Source organism: Schistocerca nitens, chromosome 2 (assembly GCF_023898315.1).
Source record: "Schistocerca nitens isolate TAMUIC-IGC-003100 chromosome 2, iqSchNite1.1, whole genome shotgun sequence".
NCBI classification, from domain to species: domain Eukaryota; kingdom Metazoa; phylum Arthropoda; class Insecta; order Orthoptera; family Acrididae; genus Schistocerca; species Schistocerca nitens.
Window position 1 is genome coordinate 662,527,890 of NC_064615.1, and position 12,021 is coordinate 662,539,910.

Genomic DNA, 12,021 nt, shown 5'->3' on the forward strand with positions numbered 1-12,021 from the left:
TCCTGGGTGGTACTGAGTTACAAGGGGAATGCTGCTATGTGGTTGGACAGTGGGACTTTTGGTGGTGGTGGAAGACTGGAAAGAAAAGGCACAGGAGATTTGTTTTCATACAAGGTTCCGAGGAGAATTACGGTCTGTGAAGGCTTCAATGAGACCCTCGGTATATTTCTAGAGGGACTGCTCATCACTGCGGATGTGACAACCATGGGTGACTAGGCTGTATGGAAGGGACTTTTTTGTATGGAATGGCTGGCAGCTGTCAAAGTGAAGGTACTGCCGATGGTTAGTAGGTTTGATATGGACGGAAGTACTGATGTAGCCATCTTTGAGGTGGAGGTCAACATCTAGGAAGGTGGCTTGTTGGGTTGAGTAAACAGGTGAAGTAAATGGGGGAGAAGTTGTTGAGGTTCTGGAGAAATGTGGATAGGCTGTCCTCACCCTCGATCCAGATTGCAACGATGTCATCAGTGAACCTGAACCAGGTGAGGGGATTAGGATTCGAGGTGTTTAGGAATGACTCCTCTAGATGGGTCATGAATAGGTTGGCATAGGATGGTGCCATGTGGGTGCTCATAGCTGTACCCCAGATTTGCTTGTAGGTAATGCCTTCAAAGGATATAGTTGGTCATGATGACTAGGAAGTAGGTTGTTGGTTTGGAATCCATCGGGCATTGGGAAAGATAGTGTTCAATAGCAGTAAGGCCATGGACATTGGGGATGTTAGTGTAAAGGGGGTGGCACTAACAGTGATGAGCAGGGCACTGTGTGTTAAAAGGACAGGAACTGTGGAGAGCCTGTGGAGGAAGTGGTTACTATCTTTTATAGAGGAGGGTAGATTCCGGGAAATAGGTAGAAGGTGTTGGTCTACGAGACCAAAGATTCTCTCAGTGGGGGCAGAGTAACTGGCCGCAATGGGGCATCCTGGATGGTGGGATTTATGGACTTTAGGAAGCATGTAGAAGAGAGGAATGCAGAGAGTGGTAGGAGTGAGCAGAGAGATAGACTCCGGGGAGAGATTTGGTATGGGCCTAAGGTTTTCAGCAGTGATTGGAGATCCTGCTGGATTTCTGGAATGGGATCACTGTGGCAAGGTTTGTAGGTGGAAGTATGTGACAGCTGGCAGAGTCCTTCTGCCGGTTAATCCTTGCAGTTCAAAACAACAGTGGTGGAGCCTTTGCCCACAGGTAGGATTAGAAGGTCGGGATCAGTTTTTTGATACTGGACTGCAGCTCTTTCTGTGGATGTAATGTTACTTTGCATGTAGAGGGATTTGGGAAATTATGGTAAGGAAAGGTTCAAGATTAAGAAATTCTGGAAAGTTAATAGGGGATGATTTGGGGCAGTGAGGGTGGATCACGGTTGGATGGAGGTGTGAACTGAGTTAGGCAGGGTTCAACATTGGTCTTTGGTTGAGTCTGGTTAGTAGGGTTAATGACAAAAAAGTGTTTCCACTGTAGAGACCAGGATAAGGAGAGAAGGACTTTAACAAGTCCTGCACGATTGAATTTGGGAGTGGAGCAAAATGTGAGGCCTTTGGAGAGGACTGATATTTCTGTGGGGCTAAGGCTTCTGGAGGAAAGGTTCATGACAGTGTTATGGGTCTGTTTAGGTTCTGGATTCTGTGCAGTGGTGGGAGGGAAATTTGGAGGGTGGGGTAAGTGTAGTGGTTCTACGATACAGGGTTTGTCAGCTAGGAGGGGGCGTGGGGGAGATTTGGAAGTTGTTGTAGAGGTGGTGAACAGTGGTACTCCAAGGCAGGAGTTAGGAAGTGAGCAGGGTGGAGAGCTTTCTGGGGTAACTTCTCGCTTACACAAAAGTACTCATTACCCAAAAAATAGACTGAAGTGTTAAGTTAACTTGTATACACATTGCAGGAATCTCTTTAAGCAGTTGGGAATATTAATCACAGCCTCACAGTACATTTATTCATGAATATGAAATATGTTATCAACAGTCCATCTTAAGTTTGAGAGTAACAGAGATATTCAGAAGTGCAACACTAGGAGGAAAAATGATCTGCATTCTTCTTTAAAAAATCTAACTTTGGAACAAAAAAGGTTGAAATATGCAGCTATATAAGGCTTTGACAGTCTACCCATGGAAATAAAATATCTCACAGATAGCAGAAGTTTTTTCAAAAATACATACTTATATACAGTTTCTATGTTTGTTTTGTTGACACATTTCACATCATAATTTGTATCATGAATTTAATCTATGGAACAAGGAGCTAAAAATAAATAAATAAAATATGTGAGTAAGAATATTAAGACTCATTGAACTTTTTAACTTTAAACAATGTGGTGAGCTATCATTAAACAAAGAATAGGTATGATTTTTAGAGGGACGTACATAAAAATACAATATACCAGGCCAATGTATTATAGAAACCAAAAATTCTCTTCAATGTATTATCAGATTTCATCAAAAGAATGACATCCTCTAAAGATCAACAAATAATGCATAACTTCTACCATGTTAATGAATATTTGGAATATTGCTAATTAACAGAGTATGTCAAGATAAAACTAAATACCATTTGCTAATGTACTCCTGTTAATTAATGCGTGTAGTTATATGTATTCCATGTTCATATACACTGAAGCGCCAAAGAAACTGGTATAGGCTTGCTTATTCAAATACAGAGATATGTAAACAGGCAGAATACAGCACTGCAGTCGGCAATGCCTATATAAGACAACAAGTGTCTGGCACAGTTGTTAGATTGGTTACTGCTGCTACAATGGCAGGTTATCAAGATTTAACTTGAGTTTGAATGTGGTGTTATAGTTGGTGCACGAGTGATGGGACACAGCATCTCCGAGGTGGCGATGAAGTGGGGATTTTCCCATATGGCCATTTCATGAGAGTACCATGAATATCAGTAACCTGGTAAAACTTCAAATCAATGACATTGCTGGGGCCAGAAAAAGATCCTGCAAGAATGGGGCTAACAATGAGTGAAGAGAATCGTTCAACATGACAGAAGTGCAACCCTTTCACAAATTGCTACAGATTTCAATCCTGGGCCATCAACAAGTGTCAGTGTGTGAACTATTCAATGAAACATCATTTACATTGGCTTTCGGAGCTTAAGGCCCACTCATGTACCCTCGATGACTGCATGATACAAAGCTTTATGTCTCACCTGGGCCTGTCAACACTGACATTGGACTGTTGATGATTGGAAACATTGCCTGGTCAGACGAGTCTTGTTTCAAATTGTATTGAGCTGTTGGACATGTATGGGACTGGAGACAACCTCATGAATCCATGGACCTTGCATGTCAGCAGGGGAATGTTCAAACTTGTGGAGGCTCTGTAATGGTGTGGGGCATGTGCAGTTGGAATGATATGGGACCCTTGACATTTCTAGATTTGACTCTGACAGGTAACACGTATGTAAGCATCCTGTCTGATCACCTGCATCCATTCTTGTCCATTGTGCCTTCTGATGGACTTGGGAAATTCCAGCAGGACAATTCGACACCCCACATGTCCAGAAATGCTACAAAGTGGCTCCAGGAATGCGCTTCTGCGTTTAAACACTTCTGCTGGCCACCACACCAGACCCCCCAGACATGAACATTATTGAGCATATCTGGGATGCCTTGCAATGTGCTGTTCAGAAGGGATCTTCACCCTTTCGTACTCATGTGAATTTATGGACAGCCTTGCAGGAATCTTCATGTAAATTCTCTCCAACACTACTTCAGACATTAGTCATGTCCATGCTACATCATGTTGCGGCACTTCTGCATGCTCGCAGGGTCCTACACAATACTCGGCATGTGTACCAGTTTCTTTGGCTCTTTAGTGTATGTGGGCATGGAATTTTATTTTCTTTGACTTATTTACCTAGAATATAGTGTACTTCAGTACAATCAATCAACAGATGTTAATAGCATCTCAGATATGTGTCTTTAGTGTCTATATGTGTGTCCTACATAAAACTCTTTTTTCTCTTATGCTTAATTAAGTATAATATGGTTTATTTGATTGCAATCAATCTGGCTAAGTTAATAAGAAAGCTACAGGTCTAGACATAATGTTATAACTTACATGTGCTTATATTTTGTACATACTTATATGTAATATGTCTTGTATTTTGACAGTCCTCAATTTTTCTGTTATTCTAGAATACTGGAAGTCACTATTTTCCCAGTAAATATTTGTCTTTTGCTCTGGAACACTGGGAGTTGTGTTTTACATGCTCCCAAGTCTGTCCCACACGCTTAAACATATCATATACTTTTTTGTATCCATTTTTTTGAGCTTGTGCATGGATCTTACACTCAAAAAAATTATCAAGAAGTTTCTCCTGTATTTATAACACAGAATGCAATTTTCACAGTTCTGTATTATGTACATTAAATGTTAATTAAAAATCATTTTTGAAGTTAGTTTTTGGTTTTATTGCTACACTCATTTAATACAATCTATTCTAAGTATCAAATAATTATATATAATTTTATATAGAAAAATCGGAAAATTGCCTTGGCTGGTGAGTTAATAATACTATTACTACTAATAATAATACTACCACTACTACTACTAATAATAATAATAATCCTTACTTATTTCACTGATATTAAATGCTAAGTACTCATGACTTTAATTTATGAGAGCCTGCAAACATACCTAACGCAGACATACATGGTATGTATTTAAAATGATTCAATCTTAATTCATGTAATTAATCTAAATTCAAGTTAATTCTATGTAGAAAACAAACCAAACACTCAAGGATCAATATTGCTGTGGTGTATCAGTTATAGCTACTGGCTGCAGGGTGCATGTCAGCAGTTTGATTACTGCCTCCTGCAGTTATTTATCACTTTAGATTTGTAATTCGTTGGAGGTTATAGGATTTAATTATTTATGGAATAGTGGAATTTAGTAGAACGTTCTACTACATCAAAAGGAAAGCCCGCTCAAAAATTATGATAGTATGAGACAGAATTGCTGGCTAGTACTTACTTTCAGCAGTACTGACAATAGGAATATATAAAAAAATACAGGACACTATTCCACATCCTGGTCAGAGAGATAGGTTTGAAAAAGTTAAAAAGGAACAAGTCATGCCAGAGGATGGGAGGGACTCATCTGCTTTGAGGACATGGGGAGGCAAAGATGAAAATGGAGGTATTAGAGAGAGAGTGAGGTCAAAGATAAATATTCGTAAGCACTAGCCCAGCTTCACTACAGAAATAATGTGGATCAAAAATCTTTATTTTCCCTCAACCTCAGAAGAAGGTGAGCACCTCTCATCCTGGGGCCTGACTGACCTGCCCTTCCTTTTTAACCTTCTCCAGCCTTTCCCTTTCTTCTCCCTGTGTATTAGTTCTGAAAGCTGGGATACCATCATATGGGCCTAATGGTAGTATTGGTATTTTGCATTCTGAAAGTAAGTACTAAAACAATCTATGGATATTTAGATATGAGCACTTTTTGCTGAGGTAAGTAGTTTAGGTCCATCTGTACTTTTACATAGTTTAAATAAACTGTTAATTGTGAAGCATTAGTTCTTAATGAGCTTTGGTCTCTTAACTCGTACTTGCTTCCAGACTTAACAAATTACTTGTAGCTATACGGTACACACCTAATGTATTACAATAAAGGAAAAACCAGAATGAGAACAATAAAAAAATTTACAGAAGGCAACAATATAGGGAAAAGATAGACTGCTGCTCACTGTAAAGATGACAATTTGAGTTGCGGACAGGTACAACAAAAAGACAGTTCAATAATTAGCTTCTGACCAAAGCCTTCTTCAGAAAAAGAAACATGCACACATTCATTCACACAAGAAAGCATACCTCACTCACACATGACTCCCATCTCTGGCAGCTTGGACCAGAATGAATGTTGGCGTTCTGATCCAAGCTGCCACAAACAGTGGTCATCTGTGCCTGAGGTGTGCTTCTTTGTGAGAAAGAATGTATGTGTGTTTCTTTTTCTGGAGAAGACTTTGGCTGAAAGCTGAATGTGTCAGTGTCTTTTCAGTGTGGCTGTCCACAGCTCAATGTGTTATCTCTATGATGAGTAGTGATCAATCTTTTTCTTTAAACTGGCTGTCATTCTACAGTTAGGTTGCTTTTGATAAACTTTAAATTTATCACATTGTGAAGAATAGATAAATTAGGGTATTACAAAATAAAATTGCTTAAATTCAAATTGGAGTTGTCAACAGAAATTCAAACTCTGTTATGTACACTATACAACATGTTGCTTGTATTTAACAACTGTGCAAAAACCCTCAGCTCTGAGTCTGAATACGGAAGAATTTAGAATTCGAGCAGAGAATGCTTTGAAACTTAAGTGGTATGTAAATAGGTATGTAGTGGTCTTGGGAGGGGGAGGATGGGGGGGGGGGGTTGGGGGGGCACCAAAAGCTGTTCAGCAAATAATAATGAATGACAATCAGATATCTTTGATAGCAGTAGAGAAGGATGACAACATATGCTACAAATGGTTACAAACATGGGCAACCACAGAAATTTTTCCTAGAAGGGGCAAGATTAAAAAATTGGCAGTTTTGATATATCTAGGTGAGTGAGTCTGAAAATTAGCCATAACCCAAAAACTAGAAAGTAAGTGCACAAAACATTTTGTATCTCAAATGACTGATAGTTTTACACATAATGCAGGATGTATCAAAAAGCATTATCCAGTTAAAAAAAAAGAAAAACATAACTATTATGTTATTTGAGATATGTGTGTGAACGGTGTACTGTAAATTTTACATGGTTCCTGCCAGGTAGCATCAGTGTGTGCCCACTTCAGTTATAGTAAAAATGGTGTCAGGGCAACAGAAAGCATTTTGTGTTCTATGTTTTGCGCAGTGCGAGTCAATAATAAATATTCAGTGTGACTTTTGTACTAGGTATGATGTGTGGATCCTCCCACAGTACAGAGCATTAGACAATGGCATGAACAACTCTGAGAAACAGGTTGTTTGTGTAAAGGCAAATCGCTGGGCTGTCCCTGAGTGTCTGACACATGTTGAATGCATCCACCATAGTTTCACAAGGAGTCTGCAGAAATCCATTCATCGTGCAGCTCGACAGCTCAACATACCCCGATGTCCATCTAGTGTGTGTTGCATCAATGTTTACACATGAAGCCATACAAAAGGTGACAAACAACAACATGTGGAGTTCTGTAGTTTCATTCTTGACAAGATGGAGGATGACAGTTTTCTTCCACGCTTAGTGTTTAGTTATGAGGCAACATTCCATTAAAAAGGAAAGGTAAACCATCATAATGTGAGAATATGAGGTATGGAACAACGTCATGAAGTTGTACAACATGAGAAGGACTCTCCAAAATGTAATGTGTTTTGTGCAGTTTCACGGGAAAAGCTGTACGTTCCAGGAAAAGGAGTATGGTCCATTTTTCTTTGCTGAGAACACTGTTACAGGAAGCACATATCTTGATATGCTTGAGAACTTTCTTTTCCCGCAGTTGGAGACTGATCTGAACAACTTCATTAAAGAACAGGATGGGACACCACCATAATGGCATCTGGAAGTGCCTGTACATGATTATGTTAATGTACCTCTGTTACCAACAACAATGAATGAACTGAGACATCGCATAACAGCAGCTGTGGAAACTGTAACTTAAGACATGCTCAAGACATGCTCATCAGAAAACAAAATCCATTAAATTTGTTTATTAATTTCAGAAATAAAGATGTGCCAAATCAGATGATTCTTTTTGAAACACCCTGTATTCTTAAGGTAGATTACTTTGATGCTTAAACGGTAAGCATAGTTCAACAGCACATACAAAGTACATCTTTTTATGTTATTAATATGAATATGGATGGCACTTCTTGATTCAAAAAGTCACAACCTTGTACAATTAAATCCAGGGTACCTAATGAGTTACATAATTAGCCCAGAAAATGTTCACAATAAGTACTTGTTCGTACTCCTATAATGTTAATTTGAAACTGAAAATTAAAACACTGAACTAGGAAAAAAAGTAAGAACAACTGAGAATTGTTAGACATCTCAATGTGGAGAAACAGGGATAAACAATTTAAAAGGTCTTATTCAATTTCATGCCACCTATAACATATCACACTTAATCACATTAATGGGTACGAACTACTTTCATGCTTTCTGTAATTGTATTTTCTGTTTATTGTATGTTTACATGTTCCACAGTACTGCAGTTTTTTAATGTTGACTGGAACAAGTAAAGTAGAACACAGTGTGCTTTGAAGGCTACATTTTTTTTCAGTGGTTAGGTAATTTGTAGCCTAGAGGCAGTACAGATTGGATGAACATGGAAAATCTCACAAAAGCATCCTCAAATTGGCCAGCAGAATCAACTTTTAACAGTCTAGGGCTAAGCCCAGTCAATTCTCATTTTTCCGCTTTGTCACATTATTGTGCAGCAATGCCGTCTGGACTGCATAATTTGTAGCACTATGACAGCATGTTGAATGGTGTTACACATCTTAGAATTGAGAAGGTCCCAATTTGTGAAGAGAACATCTTTTCAACCTTGAATTTCACTCGTTTTCCCCTCTCTTCTAATGAATAAAATGGTATTTTCTTTTAGGAATGGTTCATTTTGGCCCCCAGGTTAAATATAAATGTGGACACCTAAATGGTCATGTTCTCCGAAGCCTACTACAATACCTCTGGTGCATAGAACAGAATGTAGAATTAGTAAGCCATCATGTGCCTTCTTTGTCCACAGAGAAATATTGGAACGCTATTGTGACTCCTTTGAGCAGCAAGAGGAAGGGGAATACTTGGGAATTGGGAACAAATGACAAGCATATACTGCTCCCATGTTTATGTTGTACTGGGAATCAGCATGTGATGATGTTGGGTCAGATCCTTTCTGCAGCTAAACAGGAGCTGTACAAAGAAGCTATAAAGAAAAGATTGAGGGCTCTACTTCAGCACAGTTATCTTGACTGTAAAATGCCACCAAAACCACCACTGCACCAGGAATCAACATAATTTCCGTGAACAGCATAAGAAAACAAGTAAGAAAACAAATTAACAAAAATAAACAGAAACTGTGTAAGTCGTAGAATTTCCTGGCATACTCAGCAGTGTTAAATCTGCAGTTTTGCTGAGTCACAGACAGTCACTTTTACAAATTCTGTAACCAATAAAACATTTGCATCTAAAGTCCGGGAGGGAGCAAGTACTCTCTCTTGCCTGCCCCGTTCTCCCTTTGCTGACACCTATGGTTTCAAGTTTGCCAAGAACAATATGTATCAAGCCATTTTCATGATTCTGTAGTTGAATTTTGTAAATATGTATAATGGAATGACTTCAAAGCATGTATTACCAGTGATAACATCTGTGAATGCTACTAAATTTCACAGACGCACCAATAATAAAACAATGGACTAAAAAGACAAACTGCTTACAGAAAATGTGAAAGTAACTTCTTCTGTTGACAAGATGGCATGCATGACTTTTAGAGGTTCTCAGCCAGCAATTAATTTTTAATTCTAGAACAAAAGCCAAATTATTACAAGGAATATTCTTTTTAGTTATTTATATAACTGCCAAACCAAGGCTAACATTTGACCAAGAGAAAATTTTTCTTTCCAAGACATAACATAGTATAACTGAGTTATGCATTTTTGGGTGTAGAACAGCATTATTTAAAGAACAAATTTATAAATTTTTCCATACAGTCACTTATTTAGCCCTGGACAGTATTTTCGATTGCTGCATTTCAGTCATTACAGCATTCAAAGACATTTCTGTTGGAGGTTGGTTAATAATTTCTGTCAGTGAATATATTTTGGTTTATTGGGATTGATAAGTAATGTCAAACTTGACATCACATTTATTGCACTGAAACATGATGCTGTTTCAAAATTAAGAATGTTCCTTCGATAAATAAAGAAAAATAAACCATGAAAGCACAAATAAAATTTTCTCACTACAAAATGCAGAAGACCTGACATTATTTAATGCAATGATGCAGATATAAATTTTAGTAAGAAATAAAGCAGAGTGGTTATGAAAATACATTCTCAAACAATATGGCACAAGGCAAATAACAAAAATTTCTCCACACTTGTTGAAAATACACTAACTCGACAAACAGAATTTTACTTACATGGTACCCTGGTGGAATACTGAAGGCAGTATCTCTATCAATTCCTTTCCGCACAGAAATAGGTTCATTGAGCCGTTCCATCACCAAATGAAAAAATTTCATTTTATCCCTTGGGTGCATCGACTGCTTTCTTACTGGTTTTATTTGTGGCCTCTGAGCCTAAAGAAAAATACTTCTGTTCAATAAATCTTGTCATGACTTTGTTCACAACTTTGATAATATAAATACTAATATAACTTTTGTCCAAATCTTTATTTATCATATCAGTAAATTATATCAAGAGTGTGTTATATGAAAGCCGAGTTTATTATAATTTTTAAAAATAAATGTTCTAGTTGGACATGATTCTGTATTGGATCAGCATTGTATGCACTTCCAACATCTACTCTGTATGGCAGTTACATTTTATTTCTCCGTGACTGTCTAACACTGCATCAGTAGGGGGAGATGGGCAGGAGGTAGATTCTTGTCCTTATATCCAGAGGAAATGCATAATGTTATGGATATATAACAGGAGGATTATTATTTGTAAAGATTTTAATGTTTGATTTAATGTCAGGTGATATAACTGAGGACACGTAATGCCGTACACTATAGTATAGTATGCAAATTAAAATTCTGTGATTTCTTTTTCTCGTGTTAATATACACACAGAGTCTTTCCATATCTCATCCTGCATTGTGTGGTCTTCCAAAATCCTATGATTGTGGTGAATCCTAGATACTATTAAAGATGTTCTAGAATTATAGAATCAAAGAACATGAACATAAATGATCAGAATCATATCTTGATGGCAAAAGGCAAAAGACAGTTATGGATGTTCCAGATGTCATATTGCAGTATGTGGTAATGTGTATGGAGTGTCTTAGGGTTCAAGTTTTGCACCCTTGCATTCATAATGTATGTGGATAATATGACTCCATCATAAAAAAAAGAAATTTCACCGATGGCAAAATCATTGTGGTCAATAGTAAATCAGTTAGTAACTTTTAGTCTCACATCAACAATATATTGGAGGAAGCTAAGAAAGACTATTTTCACACATTTCAATCATAAGGACCCTGATAAAGTACTTATTGTGCTTAATGACCAGATAGCAAATTAAAATGTACTTCTCAGAACGTCTTGATGTTCATGTTGATAGCAAGCAAGCTTTATTTGGAACAATACATTCTCTAGACACAAAAATGGTTGTCATCAGCAATATCTATGTTACTAAATGGTGAACCCAGGGCATGGACTCAACTGCAGGTAGCTTAACTAACATCTTCCAGGATGAACAAAAAATTGATTTTCAATAGTTCATGAAGTTATTCAGCGAGCTTCAAAATTTAAAATGCTATCATAATCTATTGCCTAAGAGCTATAATCTTATGTTAAAGGTTAAACACAACAAGTAGGTGTTACAGCTAGAAACTGTGAATATGTCTTGAGGCAGCATAACTCACAGAGTGCAAATTACCCAGACAATATTCATCCAGTTTCTGAGATTGAGAGTTCATAGTGAGTTCCAATAATCTTTATACACAATTTCAAACATTTCAAAAACTTTTTCCTGCCGACACCCCACAAAATGGTGATAGGAAAAAAGTTTATTGGTACATTTTCACTGTTCATGCAATTAAACTGCAGCATCAGGCATGACATTTTTTTATTACATCTTTACTACTAGCTCTATTCACAACACTTTTTTTCAGTCAGTATCCACATATATTACTGGATGTACCTGCAAAATTAAACCACTGTATGACATACATGGGATATGACATTATATTCAAGGAAATTCAGTTCTTTAAAGAATAGTGGGTGGGGGTTTACTGGTATGCTCTAAGACTAATTTCCCATTTTAGTAATGGCAGTATCTGGAACACAGCATACTTTGGCTGTTTCTATTTGATAATTTGTTATCAC

General features: G+C 37.5%; 1 protein-coding gene across 1 annotated transcript in view; it reads right to left on the reverse strand.

Moving 5' to 3' along the window:
* LOC126236773 (phenoloxidase 1-like) overlaps positions 1–12,021 on the reverse strand; it is a 275,588-nt gene that overhangs the window by 173,185 nt on the left and 90,382 nt on the right. The window contains exon 2 of the mRNA XM_049946348.1: positions 10,111–10,269. Within this exon, the coding sequence (XP_049802305.1) occupies positions 10,111–10,269 (159 nt within the window). The remainder of the gene's footprint in view (positions 1–10,110; positions 10,270–12,021) is intronic.